The sequence below is a fragment of the Eremothecium gossypii genome, chromosome VII (genome assembly GCF_000091025.4).
Source record: "Eremothecium gossypii ATCC 10895 chromosome VII, complete sequence".
Classification (NCBI taxonomy): domain Eukaryota; kingdom Fungi; phylum Ascomycota; class Saccharomycetes; order Saccharomycetales; family Saccharomycetaceae; genus Eremothecium; species Eremothecium gossypii.
Window position 1 is genome coordinate 1708121 of NC_005788.4, and position 20266 is coordinate 1728386.

A 20266-nucleotide genomic window follows, 5' to 3' on the forward strand; every position below is an offset into this window, starting at 1 on the left:
AATAGTGAATTTACTCTGACAGAATACTGAACATTACAGCTGATTACTGCTCTTAAGTCCGATCAACGTCTTACCGCGCAAACCCGTTAGAATAAACTACTGCGATAATGCCGAACGCCGACCTAGAAATTAAAACCATCAATCCCGACCTAGAAGCATCGCAGTTCATTATACAACCTCCGGCAGTACAGTCCGGCGATGGTGAAAACGTAGCCACGGACGAGAGCCAAAGGGGCGATGTATCATCGTCGGTAAGTTCGCAGAAATCTACTTCGCTGCCAAGAATTAAGATAATTGGTACAGGCGGCACCATTGCGTCAAAGGGCTCTTCGTCCTCGCAGACTGCCGGCTACCATGTGGACCTGACCATCCAAGAGCTACTCGAGGCCATTCCAGACATCTCAAATATCTGCGAGATAGAGTATGAGCAGCTCTGCAACGTGGATTCCAAAGACATCAACGAGGAGATTCTTCTAAAATTGTACTCCTGTATTTCCGAATCTCTGCAGCGTTTCAACGGTATTGTGATTACTCATGGGACGGATACGATGGCCGAGACCGCCTTTTTCATTGAAAGTACGATCGACTCTGGTAGTGTTCCGATTGTATTTGTTGGCTCTATGCGTCCGTCAACCAGTGTTTCTGCAGACGGGCCAATGAACCTTTATCAGGCGATCTGCATTGCATCTAACGCCAAGTCCAGGCAGCGCGGAGTGCTCGTCTCGCTAAACGATCAAATATCATCTGGATACTATATCATCAAGACCAATGCCAATACTCTGGACTCGTTCAACGTGCGGCAGGGATATCTGGGAAACTTTGTGAATAACGAAATCCTCTACTACTATCCACCTGCCAAGCCGCTAGGCTGCCACAAGTTCAAGCTCCCGCTGCAGCCCGGCCAAACGTCGCTGAACTTACCAAAAGTAGTCATCATTTACTCTCACCAATCCATCTCCCCAATACTGGTTGAGCTTGCGGGAAAGCGTTGCAAAGGTGTCGTGATAGCCACCATGGGCGCGGGGACGCTGCCGGAGGCAGTTAACAGCGCCTGCATGCAACTCACAATCCCCGTCGTGTACTCCAAGCGCTCCATGGAAGGAATGGTCCCCGTGGCAAACCTGCCCCTCCCACCCTCCGATCCCCGCTCCAAGATTATAGCCTCGGGCTACCTAAATCCGGAAAAGAGCAGGATCCTGCTACAACTGTGCTTGAACCAAGACTACAGTATCGATTTGATTAGGCAGGTATTTCGCGGCGTCTACGGCGGCTGATCGCATATATTTCTGAATATATCTGAGGCTCTATCCGGTGTTAAATACTCTTTTACTCAGTCTGTATCTACTCTTAACGGCCAGTCGCTAACTGCGCGGCTTCCAAACTTGCCAGCACCCACAACAAAGGGAACAACTAGACCGTAAGTGAGATTTGTGTCTCAATTCAAGTACATGCTGGTCCAAAGTAACTGCTCGAGCCGATAGCTGGCCAGGCCTTACCACGCACTAGATAATATATAGTCAAGCCAACTGCTCGTTATGTCGCGCTATACGACATAGTATAAAAGTAGCCCATTTTGGTCCCCCTACCCCTATAGTGTTAATAAGTTGGAAAAATAACGGCTTGGAAACAAAATAATTATATCGCAGGCGGTGATGAAAAATCAGCGCTCGCATCCTATGGATAATCAAAAACTGAAGACTCACGGCTTAAGGCATTGAGACTATCAATACTAATCTAGCCTGTCATCAGCCTCTGTGTTTTGAGTTTTATAATAAGTAGGCTCAAACATGTCTCACTTGATTACCTTAGCCACATGCAATCTGAACCAGTGGGCACTAGACTTTGAAGGGAACAGAGACAGAATCTTGGAATCGATCCGCATCGCCAAGGAAAAGAATGCAAAACTGCGCGTGGGGCCTGAGTTGGAGGTCAGCGGGTATGGATGCCTCGATCATTTCTTAGAGGATGACGTATATCTGCACTCGTGGGAGATGTACGCGCAGATTCTGAAGGACGAAAAGACGCATGGGATATTGCTTGATATTGGTATGCCTGTGGTACACAAGAACGTGCGGTACAACTGTCGCGTACTCTCTCTGGATGGACATATCCTGTTCATTCGTCCGAAGCTGTGGTTGGCGAACGATGGCAACTACCGCGAGATGCGGTTTTTTACGCCATGGATGAAACCAACGGTGGTGGAGGAGTTCCAGCTACCCCCTGTGATCCAGAAAATCACTGGGCAGCATATAATTCCTTTCGGAGATGCAGTTATCAGGACGCTTGATACTTGTATTGGTGCGGAGACGTGCGAAGAGCTATTCACGCCTCAATCGCCGAACATTGCCATGTCACTTGATGGAGTAGAAATTATCACTAATTCCTCGGGATCGCACCACGAGCTGCGCAAACTGCACAAGAGACTAGATCTAATACTGGGAGCGACTGGGCGTTGTGGCGGTGTCTATCTGTATGCGAACCAGCGAGGCTGTGATGGAGACAGATTGTACTACGATGGTTGCGCGCTCATTGCTGTGAACGGCCGAGTTGTGGCCCAAGGCTCGCAGTTTTCGCTGAGGGATGTCGAAGTGGTTACTGCAACTGTAGACTTACAAGAAGTGAGAGATTACCGGATGTCTGTGATGTCGCGAGGGTTGCAGGCAGTATCGAATAACGTGACTTTCGAACGTATTCAAGTACCTGTAGAACTGGCCGCGATGCAAGATAGGTTCAATCCTACGATTAACCTGACGAAGGCGAAAGCCCCATACTATCACAGCCCAGAGGAAGAGATTGCGCTGGGCCCAGCTTGTTGGTTATGGGACTACCTACGTCGTTGCAGAGGAACAGGCTATTTTCTTCCACTATCTGGGGGCATTGACTCATGTGCCACTGCTGTAATTGTGCACTCTATGTGTCGGATGGTTGTCAAGGAAGCATCTGAGGGTAATCTGCAAGTAATTGCAGATGCGAGAAGATTGGCTCGTGCTAGCGATGACTGGATTCCAACCGATGCACGTGAATTTGCAAATATGATATTTCACACTTGTTTTATGGGAACAGCAAACTCCACAAATGAGACTCGCAGTCGGGCAAAGAAACTTGCGGAACACCTTGGAGCATATCACGTTGATCTAAATATGGACTCTGTGGTTAAAAGTGTAGTAACCTTGTTTGAGGTTACCACCGGGAAGCGACCAATATTCAAGGTTTTTGGAGGGAGTAACATAGAGAACTTGGCATTGCAAAATATTCAAGCCCGGTTACGCATGGTGCTAGCCTATCTATTTGCGCAGCTGCTTCCATGGGTCCGTTCTATTAAAAACTCCGGGGGGTTGCTTGTTCTGGGCAGCGCTAACGTTGATGAATGTCTAAGAGGTTACTTGACTAAGTATGACTGCTCCTCAGCAGACATTAATCCTATTGGAGGGATTTCAAAGAAGGACTTGAAGAATTTTATCTCTTACGCTTCCAAGGAGTTTGATCTACCGATATTGAGAGAATTTGTGGAGGCTACTCCTACCGCAGAATTGGAGCCTATAACGGAAGACTACGTGCAGTCTGATGAAAGAGACATGGGCATGACTTATGAGGAATTGAGTGTTTTTGGATACCTGCGGAAGGTTGAAAAGTGTGGCCCATACTCCATGTTCCTCAAACTGTTACACGAATGGACTCCCCGGCTGACACCATCAGAGGTCGCTGAGAAGGTCAAGAGGTTTTTCTACTTTTACGCCATTAATAGACATAAGCAGACCGTTCTAACTCCGAGCTATCACGCCGAGCAGTATTCACCTGACGATAACAGGTTTGACCTACGTCCTTTCCTAATTGATCCAAGGTTCTCTTGGGCATCCAAGAAAATTGACCTTGTAGTCAAACAGTGTGAGGGGGGTCCTTCTACCACGCAGCTTGATGTCATGTCAGTCGATTAGGTTAGCATCTGTTTGCTCACTTCCGATATTGCCGGGAATGTATAATATATATGCGTTAAAAAACGATATGAACAGCAATGCTTAGTTCCACTGCCCCCAGTTCGTCTTGATTACAACGTTCTTGTTATCATTTCTCCGCCAAAATTCGATCAGCGTAATGGCAGCTTTCGCCGGAGCATCCTCCTGAATAAAATGGCCAGATTCCTGAAAAACTACCAGTTGGTACTTCCCTTGCATCTGTCCAATGATCAGTTCCTTGTCCAGATTGTCGCTGCCTGCAAGCACCAGCAGCTTACTAGTTGGTAAATGCACAAAACGAGACGATAGGCCCACGAACCAGGTATGCCAATACTTCTGAAAGCTTGCAAGATCTGTTATTCGGACAGCTTTACCTCTCGAGGTCTTGTGGAACAAGGCAGGAACACATACTTCGGCGCTAGAGCGTAGATTCGAAAGACCCTTCTCAATGTAGTATTCAATAGCCTCACGCATAGTAGCAAAGGAGGTTGGTGTTGTCGCTAGGTGGTGTGACATATTATTTAAAGCTGCAATAGCAGCCTCTTCTACAATATCAAAAATAGCCACGCCGACCACTTTGCTCCGAAGTGCACTCTCCATCGCATTAAAGGCTGTTGTGCATATGCTGCCCCCGAGACTATGCCCCAGTAGCACTATTGATAGCTTTTCTTTTGGTATTTTATGTTGCAAGATCCGCTGTTGTAGTGTCTTAATGACAGCGTTAAAGTCCGCAGTGAACGTGGCAAGATCATATGGGACCTCCAAAGTTGAATCTAGCGGAACGGTCTCCCCATGTCCCCTGGCATCAAAGGAGAAGATTCCACATTTACCCTCAAGTCGCGTGTATAGCTCGTCCGCAAGAGGCGCAAAGGTAAGCCCCGACGAGCCCGCGCCATGGTGCATAATGAAAACTGGTATGGAAGCAGCATTAGTTGTCTGGGGAAGTTTGTAGTATGTGTTGAATTTGAAGTTACGCTCGGGTATCGCGAACATTTCGTTGACCGCAAAGTACTTGCGCCAGCTGTCGTTATCTCCCACGGGCATAGAGCTAGCATGCCTTCTAGGCCTTATACCCCCGCAACCAAAGGCCGGGAGTTCGCCTAAATCATCTGACTCTGTGTCCGGTGCTGCGTCATTGCCTTGATCATCCATGGTCCGAAGCACCTCTTCAGCATCTTTGAACTTCTTAGCAAATAGTTGTTTCTGTAGATTGTTCGCCATCCGACTCTTATGCTCTAAGAAACAGTAGTAGGCCCGCTGTACCAAGCCTGAAAGTATATGCTGACGTCTACGTCTCAGTCAGCCTCCTGCATGAGTAGAATGATGTAATTAAGTTGCAAACTATATAGTACACGTCGAAAATGATCCATCGTTCCATGGCTAAATCATCATCAAGGATAACTCAATTAAACAAGCAGTTCAGTCCTGGAAGGCCTTTTCAAGCAGCGGCATGGTGCTCTTAACATACTTCGTGTTCCTGCGGATCTTCTCCAACGTCTGCCTGACACCTCTGTCGAAGCCATCCTGGCTCTTTCCATCAAATAACGTCGCAAACTGTATAATCATGTCATCTCCGGTTAGATCTCTGAATGCATACCTAATTGCGCGATCAATGACAGTGGATGAAACGGATAGACGTTTGTATATTGGCTCGTAGTTCTTCTGGAAGTACCCCCATAGGCTATCTCTGATGTAGGGGTTCTTGCCGAGCGCAGTAGCGAGGAACTCGACGTTCATGGGGTCAACCACGCGAAATGTCAAATCTAGGACACCTTCAAAGAGCTGCGGGTTCCGCACGCCACCTAGGGACTTTAATATACTCTCCATGTGCGTCAGACTGGCATCTTGTAGCTCGGCAACAACCTGCAGGTAGAGCGTGCAAGTGGTATCAGGCTGCGACAGAATCGTGCCCAACACTAGTTCGCGTGTGCGCGGAGTAACAGCCTTCTCAGCATACAGGCGGTAACATGCAGATACCACAGCCGGATGGCCCAACTGCCCTGCATCAAGCAGTATGGCTTCATAGAAACGGCCTTTCAGGACGTCAGGTTGGTCACTGGGTTTCAGGTCGCGGCCAAGTGCAAGAAGGGCGGGTTCTATATGCGCCTCAATCAGCTGCAGATTGTACGCCGCAAGCTTCTTGCGGATCTCTGGCGACGCATCGCGATATATGATTGAGCAGGCCGAGTGGAAAATGGACAATGCAGAGTTCCATACATAGTAGTCTTGCGAATGCGTTGCAGAGAATGCAGACAGAACAGCCATGAGTTGCGTGAAGGTACCAGTGGCATCAACATCCGAAATTAACGCAATTTTACTGCGTGAGGACAGCTGCGCTATGTTCTTGCAGATGTTAGCCAGAATAGTCTCATCCTCATAATGCACCCGGAAGAAGCCGTGGGCATCGTTGTTAAAGAACACAAAATCGGTAGCTGAGATCTCTGTTTCTTGGGATTTAGAAACCATTTCTGTTGTAGTGCAAGTTGAGTCCTGTGTCAGTTCCAGGGGAATCCACCAGGTGGTTAGGTCGTCATTGGCGTCAGCTTGTCCGCTCGAAAGGTACCGTCTCTGTGACAGTGAAATCTTCCCATCAACAACAGTGATGTCCAGAACCGGGTACCCGATCTTTAGAATCCAATCTTTTGCCTTCGCCATGAGATCAAGGCCTGCTACCTCACTAATGGCCCCAAACAGGTCCTCCATGGTAGCATTGCCAAACTTATTCCGCTTTATATATAAGGCAACACCCTTCAGGAAGACGGTCTCCCCTATATAGCCGGAGATCATCTCCAGCACGGAACAGCCCTTAAGGTACGAAATAGCATCAAAGATCTGGTCTATGTCCTTCGCATTGCGGACTGCAACCTTAATCGGATGTGATTCCTTTAGCGAGTCCATCGCCAAGGCCACCTCATGCGCGTCTGTCATGACAAGCGACGGAACGTCCCAATGTGGAAAGAATTTATTGGTCGCATGGTACCCAACCCAGGTTGCAAAGCCCTCATTTAGCCAAAGCTCATCCCACCACTTCATTGTTACGAGATTGCCGAACCATTGGTGGGCGATTTCATGGGACACCACATAAGCGATCTTTTGAAGCGAGCGCGGGTCACTCTCGGCAACCTCGCCGGCCAACAGCAACGCGGACGGTCTAAACGTAATGAGAGAGAAGTTTTCCATTGCGTTGTGAGAATACTCCTCGACACAGAGCAAATCAAGCTTAGGCAATGGGTAGGGGGTCTCGAATAACTCCGAGAAGTAGTCCACCACCTTCGACGCCACAGACAGGGCAAACTGTGCCTGGTGTGCTTTGCCTTTCGCGGTGTATACACGGATAGTCAATTTACCAGAGCTTGAGGATACGCCGTTCATAATGTCATAGCCCTCAATGGATGGGTAGATGGCTTTCTCAGTAGCGGACTCAATGAAGTCGAAGTCCCCGATCGCCCAAGCTACCAAATAAGTGGACATACGCGGAGTGGTATGGAAAGAATGCGCCAGCCGGCCATTTTGGCGCACACAGGATTCGCGCTCAGGCATGTTTGAAAGCACTGTAAATCCCTGCTCTGCTACCACTGTCACAGCGAACGTTGCCTTTAGCTCGGGTTCGTCAAAGCACGGGAACGCACGGCGCGCCTCAGTAGCCTCAAACTGCGTCGAATACATCTGCTTGCGCTCCCCGGTGGCCATATCCGTATAGCCGGAACGATAGAAGCCCGACATGTTGGTCTGCACCTTGCCCACGTATTCGATGTGTAATACGCAGTCTGACACCGCACGCGGAAACCGCAGCGTTAGCACATCGTCCTCAGGGCTATAGGTCTGCTCATCCGCAACAATGACCTCGCCGTTGGTTCCCCTCACCTCTGCGCGCTGTACTTCAATATCGCGCACGTGCAATGAAATGGTGTTCGTCTCGCGCACCTTCTCGAGAGTGATGTCCACCACGCCGGAAAAGCACTCGTCGTTCTGATGCACAATCTCAATGTCGTAGTGCCGTGGGCGATAGTCATCAGGTAGCACCTGGTTCTTGGTTGTGTTCATGGCCAATTCTCTATATCGCTCGTCATAGACTAATCTTTCACCTCTGTCGTCCCATCCGTTCTTTTTTATACTGCGACAGTAGTCACCAGGCCCTTTGTCCGAGCGGCCTCTGTCATCCCGGAAGGAGAACAAACTGCTGGCATGCAGGCTGCACCTTAAGAGCTAGCCGTTTTCGCGGCTGAGTGGCTGCTGTGCTGCCACTGTCCCTGCTGTCACGTACCCGACTGAGCTGGCATGCACCGTGCATTAACATAGCTTAGTCTCACGAGCCACAGCTGCGGAAGGTCAAGATCCCAGGCAGCCATTCAATCACACACAGGCCACAATTGAGTAGGCATCGCCAGAGATGACAACCATGGGCTCTTCAAGAGGCCCAAATGCATCGTTGTGGTGTGTGGGTCGTGACCGTTAGGTCTTCGAGCATCGAAAATTTTTCGAGGCCTCGAACCAAATCAAATCGATATTCTATAAGCCGAAGTGTAGCTAGCTACTTATCGTGGTAAAACTCAACTTGAGAACAGTCGTGGTAGCCATGTTGCGCCGGTCTTTCCATTCTAGTAGGACACTTGCTCAACAGACATGGTCCGATTTCTCCAGACGGTCTGCCTCGCTGGGCGTGCAAAGTAAGGCGGTGAAGAAGTATCTGTTTGAAAACAGCAAGACAGGACCCCCATCGCTCAAGAAACGGAGCAGCAGGCTGAAGTACGAGTCGCCAGAGCACATGGACGAGATGTTCAAGATGGCTTACGAATACCTGCAGCTGCGCGCGCAGCAAAAGTATGATGCGCAGGCGTCAGAAAGCGATGCCGCGCGGAAGGTGCAGCTGGAAGTGGAGGCCGAGCTGCACAATCCAGAAGTCAAGTACAACTTCCAGTTCCACGACAAGCGTGAGAACAACCCCGCGGTAATAGACTATACGCAGCCGGTGTACCGCCACCTGGGACGCAAGCACTGGGAGTCGTACGGGCAGATGCTGCTAATGCAGAGGCTGGAGACGCTGGCAGTCATCCCGGACACACTCCCCACGCTGGAGCCACGTGCCGACGTCCAGATCAAGTTTCCGTTCAGCACCGGTGTCAACAAGTGGGTGGAGCCGGGCGAGGTGGTCAGCACCAACGTCACGTCCATGGAGCCCGCAATCAAGATCCAGGAGTTCGATCACAGCCTCGACGCCGAGCAGCAGCTGTACACAATCCTGATTGTCAACCCCGACGTGCCGGACCTGGAGGCAAACACGTACAGCACGTCGCTCTGCTTCGGCCTGCAGAACATCAAGATCGCGTACAATGACAACCTCGTCGACCCCCGCCGCTACGGCCCTGAAAACGTGCTGGCATCTTACCTGCCTCCTGTGCCCGAGAAGAACGCTGGCACGCAGCGCTTCGCCGTTTGGGTGTTCCGCCAGCCCGGGCCTCTCCCCGCGGGCGACGCGCTCTCCCGCGAGCACTTCGACATCCGCGCCTTCACCGCCCTACACGGCCTCGACGCCGTCGGCGCGCACGTCTGGCGCTCTGCCTGGGACAGCAACACCGCCGCGGTCCGCGAGCTCTACCGTCTCCCTCCCGGCCGCGTCTTCCACCGCGTCCGCGCAAACCTGTAAATACAAACTATAACTTTGGCGCGCCGCTCCCGCCGCGCTCCGCTGCATTACGTACTTCCTCGAATATTTACATACGTGGGCCTCACTGCAGCGCCGCCACAGCGCCCTCGATGGCTGCCCCAAAGTCCATGTTGGGGTCCTCGAGGTCGAATTGCGCCGTGCTGGCCACCGCGCTGCCCTTGGAATGTAGCTTAGCGTACTCCGTCTTGGCCTCCTCCACCAGCTTCAACTGCTTGGCTTGCTCTTCGGATTTTTGCTTGTGTTTCGCCTCACTCTGTAGGGACCAGTCGTTCTTAACCCCGGCAACAACGCCCAGGCCCAGAGCAGTGTATCTCAATACGTTCAAAGTAGACATTCCAACCTAAGCTAATAACAGCAAGCCTTCGACCTCAATTTAGTCCAATTCCGGTACCGTCTGGTATACTGAGATATGGTAAGATTCAGTAGATTTCAGACTGTTGAAAAATTTGGATCGGCCGTAATTAGAGGTCACATGTCATGTAAATGGGCAGTTGTCGAGATGGCGAAAGCAGCCACGGCCATTGGTTCGCACTTAAGCGAGGGTATAGCACGCTAGTGATCTTCGGGAGGCGGTATATTGAGGTTCAAGATGTTTGTCGGCGTCGGAGCAGGTCGACTTGGGAGAGGTATGCTTGTAGCGGTGATCGCGGTAATGTGCCATCTGATACTAACCCAAGCAGGGTTCTACCAATCTGCCGCACGGCGGTTCTTCACGCGGCAGGCGGGGACCGCGTCTTACGGAGCGTATGCCGGGTGGCATGGGCAGGGCAGCGATGGGCTCACGTACCAGACGGCAGTTGCGTTCAATGCGAAAGAGCGGCAGGACAAGAAGGAAAGCTCGGTGACGGGCGAGGACAACTACTTTGTCGGGTCAGGGAGCAGCGGGCTATACGTGGGGGTGGCGGACGGGGTCGGCGGGTGGGCGGCACACGGGTACGACTCGTCGGCGATCTCGCGGGAGCTGTGTGCGTCGCTGCAGGAGTACGCGGAGCGGGCGCTGGGGTCGCCAGGGCCGAAGGAGCTGCTGCGGCAGGCGTACGGAAAGGTGCGCAAGGACGGGATCGTGAAGGTGGGTGGCACGACGGCGGTGGTGGCGCAGCTGCGACCTGGGGGGCAGCTGCGCGTGGCGAACCTAGGGGACTCGTGGTGCGGTGTGTTCCGCGAAAGCAAGCTTGTGTTCGAGACGGCGGTGCAGACGCTGGCGTTCAACACACCCTACCAACTGTCGATCATCCCGGAACACATGTTGGCAGAGGCAGCGCGGACCGGGCGCTCGTACATTCTGAACACGCCAGAGGATGCTGACGAGTATGAATTCATGCTACAGAGGGGCGACATAGTGATGTTGGCTACGGACGGAGTTACCGACAACGTAGCGCCGGAGGACATCGAGATGTTCATCCGAGACCATGGCAATATGAAGGATCTGCAGGCTGCTACGGAGGAACTCGTTTCCGAGGTTGCTCGCCTGAGTAAAGACCCAAACTTTCCTAGCATTTTCGCGCAGGAGCTACAGAAGCTTACTGGTGAGCCCCATATAGGCGGCAAGGTGGATGATATAACGGTAGTGATGGTGAAGGTAGACTAGTAGATTGCACATATGTAGAATTACTAATATCATTCGAATTTCTGGCTTAAGACAATGTTCTTAATCCGCTCTCTCTCGCTCTTCAATCTCTGCTCGCCTTCTAGTACGTCATGAACAAACTTGACGTCGGTCGGCAGGCATATCGGGCGGAGTTGAGTCCGCTTTCCTGATTTGCTGAGAAACGTAAAGGGCACCTTACCCGCTTCGACTTTTGATGACAGATTGCTGTTGACCTGTGTGCTGGTCCCAGATCCAACGATAGGAATGTTGTTCATGGGGATTTTCTCATTCTTGCGGGATTCTAAAGATTGTTGCATCACAGCTTGGTACATCTTTTCCATTTCATCTTCTGCTCTCCGCTCCTCCTCCGACTTTAGCTTTCTTTCGTATTCTTCGTTTATCTTTTTGCGCTCTAGATCTCTGTCAATAGTAAACACGTCTGTGTCGTCGTCAGTATCTTCTTCACTTTCACTGCTTGACGGGGAATCACTATCGTCGTCATCCTCATCGTTATCTTCCTCTGATAAGTTGCTATTAACGTCTTCTTCTTCTACCTCGCTGGAGTCGGCACTGTCTCCACTACTAGACTCGTAGCCACTATCTTCGTCCTCTTCTTCCTCTGTTGCTTTGAGGCCCATGCTCTGCAGTGTTGCTGTCAGCTTCCTGGCGCTTTCATTGGCATTTGCTGCCCTTTCAAAATTATCAGATGTTGTGAACTTGTTAAAGACATCATTCACCGCGAATTCGGTTTGCTTGGGCAAAGGCAACTCCTTGCAATAAATGTAATATTCAAAGAACCTCATGAAAAGTGGAAGCTTCTTCTGCAAATTTGGCGTTGTCTTTTTGAGGCCAGTCAAGATACAAGCAATTAAATGGATGCGGAAGTAGTTGTCTGCAGGATCATCCTCGTTGAGAACCCCCACCATAGGTAGGCCTTTAGGGTAACCGTATTTTAATAATTGATATGCTGTATCCAGTATAGCTTCACTTCTGATCATACCACAGTTGTAGATATTTGTGAGGTAATGGATTTGAGCAATCCTTTTCATGTAATGGCTTTGGCCGTTTATCTCCAAGTCCCTCTGGATATTTTCCAGCAATGTGTCGATGCATATAATGACAAAGTCCCTGTAGGTTGGGTATATGGCTACAAGACACTGTGCAAGAAGTGGGATCGCCTGGTATGCTACCTTCTCAGGTTTCGTGAAAAGGGAAAACATAGTCTTATAGACAGCTGGATCTCGCCAGTTTGCCTTTTTCAACAACCGTGAGGCCTTCTTGGATCCAATATCAAACAGCTCCTTCCTTATCAGTATCCGGTAGAACTGCTGTTCTTTTGTTAAAACCTTTGCCTCGACATTGAGGGAGCTTAGTGTCGGTGGGCAGATAAGTAGAAGTAGATTTTCCAAGGCGTTTTTACTAGTTACCGATAACCGGTGGTCCTTCTTCTTCTCACTTAAAAGCTCTAGCATTTTCTCCATCTGAGGACTAAATTCGGGTTTGTTTATTAAAAACCTCCCAAAATTCTCGAATAATACTGTTAATATCTCTATGTTATTAGGGACCAATAGGTTAAAGATCAAGGTCCGAATTTTATGAAATATCAAAAAGCCAGGTACTAGGTTGAATTTTACCATTTCGCAAAAGAATATGATATTTTTGACATTGATCCTATTCGTATGCAATTGAGACCTGAAGCCATTATCCAAACACTCGATCAGCTCTTCCTTAACGTCCTTCATGGTTTCAGCATTAGTGGCAATGAACCGCGCATAGAGCTTTAGCTTGCTCCAATCCTGTTGTTCGATGAAGAATTTTATTAATCTTTTCCGAGTAGCCTTATTATCCAAGGACTCTAACCAATATCTGCAAGAAAGCTCATCAATTCCTTCCTTGTTATCACATAGCTCAAGGTCAATAAAAAACTGTTTTAGAGCGGCTGCAGTCTGCTCATTTCCATCTGCTGTAATTGGCTCCTTAACTAGTTGTGTGACAGACGGCAGTACCTCATAAAACTTTCTGGTCTCTTCACTATCCCATAGCTTTTCATTGGAGCTCTTGACTTGCGTTGTGATAATGGACTTATTTTCATTTACACCACTCTCATCATCGCTGCTGCTGAGTTCTGGAGCAGTCAAGTTTAGTGACTCGCCTAAAGACTGTGCAGCAGACACAAACCTCTCAAATACAGGTTCAATCTTGTTATATTCCTCAATATACTCATCAACAAGTTTTCCCGTGCGGATTTGGGCTCTTTGATGCTCTTTCTGAAGTTTCTTCATCTTTTTATCAAGCTCTACAGTCCGCTTGAACACCGCCTCTGTCATGGCTTTGAAGAGGGCCCATAGGGCCTCCTTCAATGACGGCTCGCGAATATACCTGTCTAAGGACGAATGCTCGCTAAAAAAACCAGCGTACTTCTTCGCAAAAAGGGTTGCAATCGATAGCCTAGCACCATACTTGTACTTGTAAGACAAGGTTGTTTTCAGCACACATAGAAAGGCAGAAGACGTGCTCTTCGCCATAAATTTTGGCAGGTTGTCCTTCGAAATGCTATCAAAGTTGCTGAATACGTTCACGAGATAGAGTTCGGTGAAGAGCCTGATGTTCGACTTGAGGCGGTTAGTCCTTGCCAGTTCCTCCTTTTCCCCCTCGGCGTCATCTGGAGGGTTTACAAAGTTGAACATATACAGCTCCAACAGCCTCAATGTAAACTTTTCCCCAAACCGCTGATGCAGCCCGCTGACCACCTCCACAGCCGCCGTAATATCTTCGGTTTTGTTCGGAACCTTCGCTAAACTCTCATTCGTTCCTGTAATCACCTCGGAGAGATACTTTTCCAGGAGCACTTCGCCAATATCTTTCATCAGCGAATCTTTCGAGTCTTTCGTGATACCCTGTTTCAGCTTTTTGATAAACCCTGTGTTTCTCTTGATGCTTGAGTCAAGCTTGCTGGTTTTATTCGGGAACGCATCAATTCCAGACCAGGCTTCACTGTTCAGCTCAAATAACTGCTGTCTTCTTTCATCCTATCCCCCTGTCGTTAATATTATGTTCTACAGAGGACATAAAGCTCAAAAACTGCACTTACGTTCATTGCTAGTGATATCTTTACTTAAAACCTCATCAGCATGTTAGGAGTTCACTGGATGCCTTATACACATACACTTTTTCATGTTGGTGAAAATTCGCAATTATGCTACGACATGCTATCTGCGGCATCTACACAGTAATTATAGTTAAGCAAAAAACTCCATGCTAGATACTAAACAAAACCCTGGTCGCCTAGGGTTTCTTCGAGCTGGGCTATCTGATTGTCTAGCTCTTTGGTATTTTCCTTTAACGTATTAACCTCTTCAAAACGCCGCTGTTTCTTGGCGTTCTCGAGCATGCCCTCCACTATAAACCTCTGCTCTTTGAGTACCATCAGCTGTTCACGGTAGAGTTTAACCTCGCGGACAGTCAGATTGTTGAAAAGTAGATTGCTAGTAGTGTAATTGATCTCAGGTTCGGCATCCTTCGGCTTCAGCAGGCCGGGGATATTCTTTAGCGGTAGCATTTTATCCTGTATGAAGGACATCGATTTGGCCTTTATAGCCTGCTGGATCTTCAATTCTGCGGTATTGGCCGGGTCGATGGCAAATATCTGCTTGGCTATGGTGTCGTACAGCTTGAAAGTCTCCAAGAGTTTCCTTCGCAGGTGCGCCAGCTCGTCTAGCTCGCTTCGATTCGGGCTCGCGTCGGGTGCGTTGAGGTCCCCGAGCAGTTGCTCGAAACGAGGCATTATACGCAAGATGGCTCTTGATACACGCTGCAACTCAGTGTACTTGGAAAATAGCTGAGAAGCATCGTTTGCGAGATTGTCCTGCAACCTTGCGCGCAGAAACACGGATCTTATGCAAACCACGCAGACGCGTAGTCGAACCGGCAATGCGGCTAATTCCTGGGGATTGCTCCTGAATGGTAGGTCTGTGGCAGCACTCACCAGCTGCGCGATCGGGAACTCCTTGGAACAGTTGGTAAAGTTGTTTTCGCAGACTATCAGACCACACAACTTGCAATGGTGCTTGCGAAGAAGAAGATTGAACGGCCGAGAACAGAGATAGCAGCTTGATGCCTGTGAATTTTCTTTCCATGGCGTAACGGACTTCTGTAGAGCAGTGATTTCCCTATACATTCCACTTCCATAAAACAAAGACTGGTTGTGCGCGCGAACAATAGTAGCGATGCCGTCAACAAGACGCACAAGCCGATTCTCAAGCTGCAGAATGCGAAGCTGTTTATCCTCGTTTTTAGAGGTACGATGGCGTATAAACTCGTCGGTCCGGTCCACCGATAAGCCCAGTTTGTTGTATCCAGGGCGCCCCGCCATGCAGGCATGGCAGCACTTGCACCAGTCGCCGTTTCTCGGATCATATTCCCCTTGTAGGTCTAGCCGCACGGGTAAACGGCAATGTATGTCGCAGAACAAGTCCCCACACCTCCGGCAGTTCTGGATTCCTGTCCTCGGTGTGAGCTTTCGCCCGCATCTCGAGCATTGTGACTTCCCTGGCACAAGAGGTTTGTAATGTGACCTGTTTCTGCCGGATGTCTCCCGACTGGACGCCAGACCCACCGAAGTTGGTGTAGTACTTGCAATGTTCACGGAACCGCTGTCTGTGGATAGCGATCGTTCATCTTTAAAATTGTGTTCAACATCCAGATGCATATTCAACTGTTCCAAGTTTTCAATATTTCGATTGCATACGGGGCACTCGACCGATTCCGAGGCGTCAGAGGCAGCAGCATTACTGTACTCTGTAGGTATTTGTTCATCTGCCTCCGGGGTTGGCATTACTGGGCCACCTAGTTGGAACTGACATTTATGATATAACGCACAGCACTAATGTGTGAAACGCAAAAGTTCACCACACTGTCAAAAACCACCACACAGTCAACTCGAGATAGACACAATAATGATGGAAGAGCTGTTTATGCTACCAGTTATTGGTATCACGGCGTTGTTGGTGTATAAATACGCTTACGATATCCTTTGGTACAAGTTACAGAATCTATTTGAACTGATTCCTTCATCAAGCTCATCTCACCCCTACTCTTCGGCTATCGCTAGCATTAATAAGTCTCAGAATGGGTTTCTGTACAAGCTATACACGGAATATTCAGTTTCTTCTAACAATGTGCTGCGAGTGATTCGGACGCTAGTCTCCGGGACGTTGGCGCTGTGCGTCGTGGCTGTGGAGATAGTGCTATGGCAGATCAAGACGGCAGACAGTAGCAAGGGTGGGGATGTGATTACTGACTTCATGTGGCCAGCATCTTCGGCGCTGCTGGCGGCGTCGCTTATACTGATCCAGCCGTTTTGCATTTTGATCACGATGCTGAACAAGTTCTTCGAAGACCGATTAGCTATCGATAAACTGCTGCTGTGCAGCTGTGCGGCTGCTACCATATGGATATTAGGCCTGTACCAAATTAGCTTTGGTCCATTTTATTACAGTTCGAGCCCGCTGACCCGGCTGTCGCTAGTAGGGGTGACAATTATGGGAGTCCTCTCCGGCATCGCCTCCATGTCCACGCCTTACTATGTTGCGCGTTTCCTACTGAATTGGCAGAAGGACGCCCCGGTGGTTCTTAACCACGCATTTAGCCACATTAGCATGATGTACTTTAGCACCGCCATGATACAGGAGCGTATGCAGGAGTACGAATCTAATGTGGAACAGAATGTCCTAATCCTGAAGAAGCTGGAACAGAGTCCAGGCGGTCTTGACAGTGTAATGCGGGAACAGTTACTGGAGAAGATTGGGCGCTATCAGCTACAGATTGCGAAACTGGAGATTCGTCTGAAGGAGTCACGCGAGATCACCCTAGCCAAACGCATATTCCACCTTGGTTTCCTCTGTTATTGTGTTTATAAATTGGTGTCCACGTTTCTCTTGCGAGTGCCCCAGATAATTACTCACGCGGTGTCCTATCCTTCTGATTATGACTACAAGAAGTTCTACAGTGACGAAGATAGCCTAAGCAGCGGTGATCCTCTGGCGGTTACGCTGGCCAACGTATTTGATCTGTTCTTTTTTGGGTTCGATCACCAGCAGGACCTGGATTCATTGACAAAGCAGATCTCCTTACTGGTTTCTCTGTCCCTATTCATATGCTCCCTGTCGACAGTCACCACCACAATTTCATACCTGCTGACATTGTTACCGGCAAAGCTACAGATACTTGCGTTTGCCACAATACAGGATAACGCTGACAAGACATTACCTATACATACGAAGGAAAACAAGTCCATATACGGGAAAAAGCCATCCATCATAAAAAACTTAGTGGTTTCTGAATTGACCGGTGTATATCTTTTGTCCACTATATTGTTGATTCGGTCTAATTTGCCTAACGATGTCTCTCGGAACCTTAATACATTGCTAGGGGAAAATTTTGCCCTTCCTAATATAGCCATAGACATCTGGTTTGATGAAGTGTTCGCCGTCAGCGCTATCTTGACATTAATCGGTATCGTAATCGTGGAAAGGACGGTCACGCGGACGTTCTAACTAGAGATAGAGCGTTTGCAGCAAGATGTGGTATATACAAAATATTATAAAGAGTAGTGTACATAAGTATCCATTCAACGCTCAAAACCTCAATCTAGGCTGTTCAAATGCAGGTGGTTGAGGTACCGTAAATGCGGGTCTTTCTATAATTACCAGCTCTGTCTTGGAGAGCTTTTCAGCATAAAATATCGGACGGTATTTGTCCGTAATAAAAAATGCAGACTTATCCTTGGAGTTCATGCTTGCGTTTGAGGCAGATTTGTTCACCTGGTTCTTGACAAAAAAGTCGTCCGCTATATCTATCTCATCTTCCTCATCCTCATCTCCAGAATTGCCGTTAATAAAGCTGCTCTCATCTTCGATCGTTAGGCCGTCACGGGAACGCTTCTTAAGTTTCCTCCTCTTATTCACAGGAAGATCGACAGCCAGATTTAAGCTTGCAAGCCATGACAACCCCCATAGCCACACCTTTTTTGTGTTCTCCAGATCTGAGAATATTCCGAGACATTTATCCTTTTGGTTTGTGAATTGCAGCGGTAAGTTCTCTGCATTACTCTTGCACCATGCTGTAAGGACTCCTTCATCTGATGCTAGGTTAAACTCATATATATTATTCTCGGATGTGACCAGCATAATTGTGTTTCTACCCGTGAAATTGATGGCAGTAACAAAGTTCATCAAGCGTACCAATGGCCTAGCCGTTTTTGTTGCGAGGTCAATAATATCAACTGCACCACATACTCTGGAAACGACAAGCTGGTTATCATTATTTGTAAATATGTGGTTAACGGTGTTGATGTAAGGAAGTTTGAGGCTGGACTTCGTTTGCTGAATGTCTGGTAATTCAAGTAACTCAGCATTTTCATCGTCTTCCGCCTCCAGATCGAGGTAGAAGAGATTGTCCTCATTTGAACACATGATGAGGTTTGAATCGTCAACAAATTGCACGAGTCTGCAACCAGTTTTCAATAGGAAATCATTGTCGAGCTTAGTGATCTGATACTTGGTGTCAGTAGGCCGAATATGGAAAACTTTCGTAGTAGAGGGCCAGCCCACAGCAAGCACCTCGCCATTGGGCGACATGGCGCATGCGGAGATATTTTGCTCCTCCTTTAATACTAGCTTCGCCATTAATTGGTAGTTTTTCTCGGTGTTCAGATCCTCGCCTATTTTCCATATCCTAATCGTCGAATCTTGCCATGCAACAACCAGCCGCTGTGCTTGGTTTACAATCACGTTCTTGTGGAAGGGTGCAATAACCGGCATCTTCCTGTATGACCCGTCGGAGAAGGAGCTCAGGGAGCTGATCACAAGGGCCTTCTCAACACCACCAGATATTAGAAAATCACAGCCTTTCGATTGGTAAGAGGCCATGCACCTAACGTCATTGGCGTGGAATAGCCGGTTGGCGCTGGGCGTCCATTTAGATCCAGATCCGGTGCCGCTGTGAAGAAACTGGTAGATTTTGCGGTCCACACCAGCACTGAAAACCTTTGTGTTTGTGATATCGGTTGCGAGACACAGCACGTCTGCCTGGTGCACCTTGAAAGTTTGCATTAATGTCGCATAATGAAAGTCCCAGAACTTAACAGCGCCGGTGGAGTCTCCGGATACAATTTGGTTTGTACGCGGTAAGTATTGCAGAGACCACACCAGTGTTGATTCCTTCTTTGATTTGTCGACCTTCATCGTGTGCAAAAGACGGCCCCGGTTCTGGTCGTCTTCTTTCACGCACCAAATCCGGATACGACCATCAGAGCAGCCTCCTACTACTGCATCATCGCCTACCCACGTGAGTGCAAGCACTCGCGCGTCCTGCCGTGTCAGAATCGAGTCATGCTCCATCACGCCGCGGCCGCCGGAAATGTCGATCAGCACCACCGTCCCGTTGTCGCACCCCACCGCCAGCTTCGTGTTTGAGCTGTTGACACACAGAGACCAGATTACGCCTGCATTGCAGTCGTAGTTCCGCAGCGGCAGCCCGCTCGCCAAATCCCACTCCGTCACTATCGTCGATCCTCCGATACTGAAAAGTCGCAACGGTCCGCCGGGCGTGTTACTCCAGCACAGGCCCTCGATCGTCCGTTCCCGGCCACCCTGCACCACCATCTCCTGGAACCAGTTGTCGCGGGGGTTCCACACTTCGATGCTGCCGTCGGCCCTGCCCACCGCTAGCCGCAAGTCGCTCGGAGTGAGTTTCTCAGTCGACCTGTGCGAGAACGCCAGCGCCGTGATGTTCCCCGGTGTGTAGCGCACAAACCGCGACCTGTGAATAGCTACCTGCTGCTGCGTCATGACCACCAACGACCTGCCTGACCTTATCGGATGCCTACGCTGCACGTTCATAAGTAGGCATCTAGCTCGAGCGATGCGATGAGCATGGAAAATTTTCACCATGACATTACCCGGACACACTGGGTTACTCCTCGCTTTCTAATCACATGACACCAAGACGCCACAACGCCTCAGTGAGGCATCACCGGGAATGGCTAAGACAGGGGGACAT

At 49.1% G+C, this 20266-nt stretch overlaps 11 protein-coding genes across 11 annotated transcripts; 5 read left to right on the forward strand and 6 right to left on the reverse strand.

The window, feature by feature from the left end:
* Positions 1-107: 107 nt before the first annotated feature.
* On the forward strand, positions 108-1274 carry ASP1 (asparaginase ASP1; the record flags this gene model as incomplete). Its single annotated transcript, NM_212085.1, has 1 exon — positions 108-1274. The coding sequence occupies one exon, from the start codon at positions 108-110 to the stop codon at positions 1272-1274; it is 1167 nt and encodes a 388-aa protein (NP_987023.1).
* A 513-nt stretch (positions 1275-1787) lies between these two features.
* Positions 1788-3935, forward strand: QNS1 (glutamine-dependent NAD(+) synthetase; the record flags this gene model as incomplete). The annotated part of the gene is made up of 1 exon (NM_212086.1): positions 1788-3935. The coding sequence occupies one exon, from the start codon at positions 1788-1790 to the stop codon at positions 3933-3935; it is 2148 nt and encodes a 715-aa protein (NP_987024.1).
* Positions 3936-4016: 81 nt separating this feature from the next.
* PPE1 (phosphoprotein phosphatase methylesterase 1) lies at positions 4017-5174 on the reverse strand (the record flags this gene model as incomplete). The annotated part of the gene is made up of 1 exon (NM_212087.1): positions 4017-5174. The coding sequence occupies one exon, from the start codon at positions 5172-5174 to the stop codon at positions 4017-4019; it is 1158 nt and encodes a 385-aa protein (NP_987025.1).
* A 198-nt stretch (positions 5175-5372) lies between these two features.
* AGOS_AGR360C (M1 family metallopeptidase) lies at positions 5373-7997 on the reverse strand (the record flags this gene model as incomplete). The annotated part of the gene is made up of 1 exon (NM_212088.1): positions 5373-7997. The coding sequence occupies one exon, from the start codon at positions 7995-7997 to the stop codon at positions 5373-5375; it is 2625 nt and encodes an 874-aa protein (NP_987026.1).
* Positions 7998-8529: 532 nt separating this feature from the next.
* MRPL35 (mitochondrial 54S ribosomal protein mL38) lies at positions 8530-9597 on the forward strand (the record flags this gene model as incomplete). The annotated part of the gene is made up of 1 exon (NM_212089.1): positions 8530-9597. The coding sequence occupies one exon, from the start codon at positions 8530-8532 to the stop codon at positions 9595-9597; it is 1068 nt and encodes a 355-aa protein (NP_987027.1).
* An 82-nt stretch (positions 9598-9679) lies between these two features.
* TIM11 (F1F0 ATP synthase subunit e) lies at positions 9680-9952 on the reverse strand (the record flags this gene model as incomplete). Its single annotated transcript, NM_212090.1, has 1 exon — positions 9680-9952. One exon carries the CDS (start codon positions 9950-9952, stop codon positions 9680-9682), a length of 273 nt encoding a protein of 90 aa, NP_987028.1.
* A 255-nt stretch (positions 9953-10207) lies between these two features.
* Positions 10208-11206, forward strand: PTC7 (type 2C protein phosphatase PTC7; the record flags this gene model as incomplete). The annotated part of the gene is made up of 1 exon (NM_212091.1): positions 10208-11206. The coding sequence occupies one exon, from the start codon at positions 10208-10210 to the stop codon at positions 11204-11206; it is 999 nt and encodes a 332-aa protein (NP_987029.1).
* Positions 11207-11235: 29 nt separating this feature from the next.
* On the reverse strand, positions 11236-14303 carry NMD2 (Nmd2p; the record flags this gene model as incomplete). The annotated part of the gene is made up of 2 exons (NM_212092.2): positions 11236-14235; positions 14298-14303. The coding sequence occupies 2 exons, from the start codon at positions 14301-14303 to the stop codon at positions 11236-11238; spliced, it is 3006 nt and encodes a 1001-aa protein (NP_987030.2).
* A 168-nt stretch (positions 14304-14471) lies between these two features.
* Positions 14472-16040, reverse strand: PEP7 (phosphatidylinositol-3-phosphate binding protein; the record flags this gene model as incomplete). The annotated part of the gene is made up of 1 exon (NM_212093.1): positions 14472-16040. One exon carries the CDS (start codon positions 16038-16040, stop codon positions 14472-14474), a length of 1569 nt encoding a protein of 522 aa, NP_987031.1.
* A 121-nt stretch (positions 16041-16161) lies between these two features.
* AGOS_AGR366W (uncharacterized protein) lies at positions 16162-17760 on the forward strand (the record flags this gene model as incomplete). The annotated part of the gene is made up of 1 exon (NM_212094.1): positions 16162-17760. The coding sequence occupies one exon, from the start codon at positions 16162-16164 to the stop codon at positions 17758-17760; it is 1599 nt and encodes a 532-aa protein (NP_987032.1).
* An 81-nt stretch (positions 17761-17841) lies between these two features.
* UTP4 (small subunit rRNA maturation protein UTP4) lies at positions 17842-20157 on the reverse strand (the record flags this gene model as incomplete). The annotated part of the gene is made up of 1 exon (NM_212095.2): positions 17842-20157. One exon carries the CDS (start codon positions 20155-20157, stop codon positions 17842-17844), a length of 2316 nt encoding a protein of 771 aa, NP_987033.2.
* Between the last annotated feature and the right edge of the window lie 109 nt (positions 20158-20266).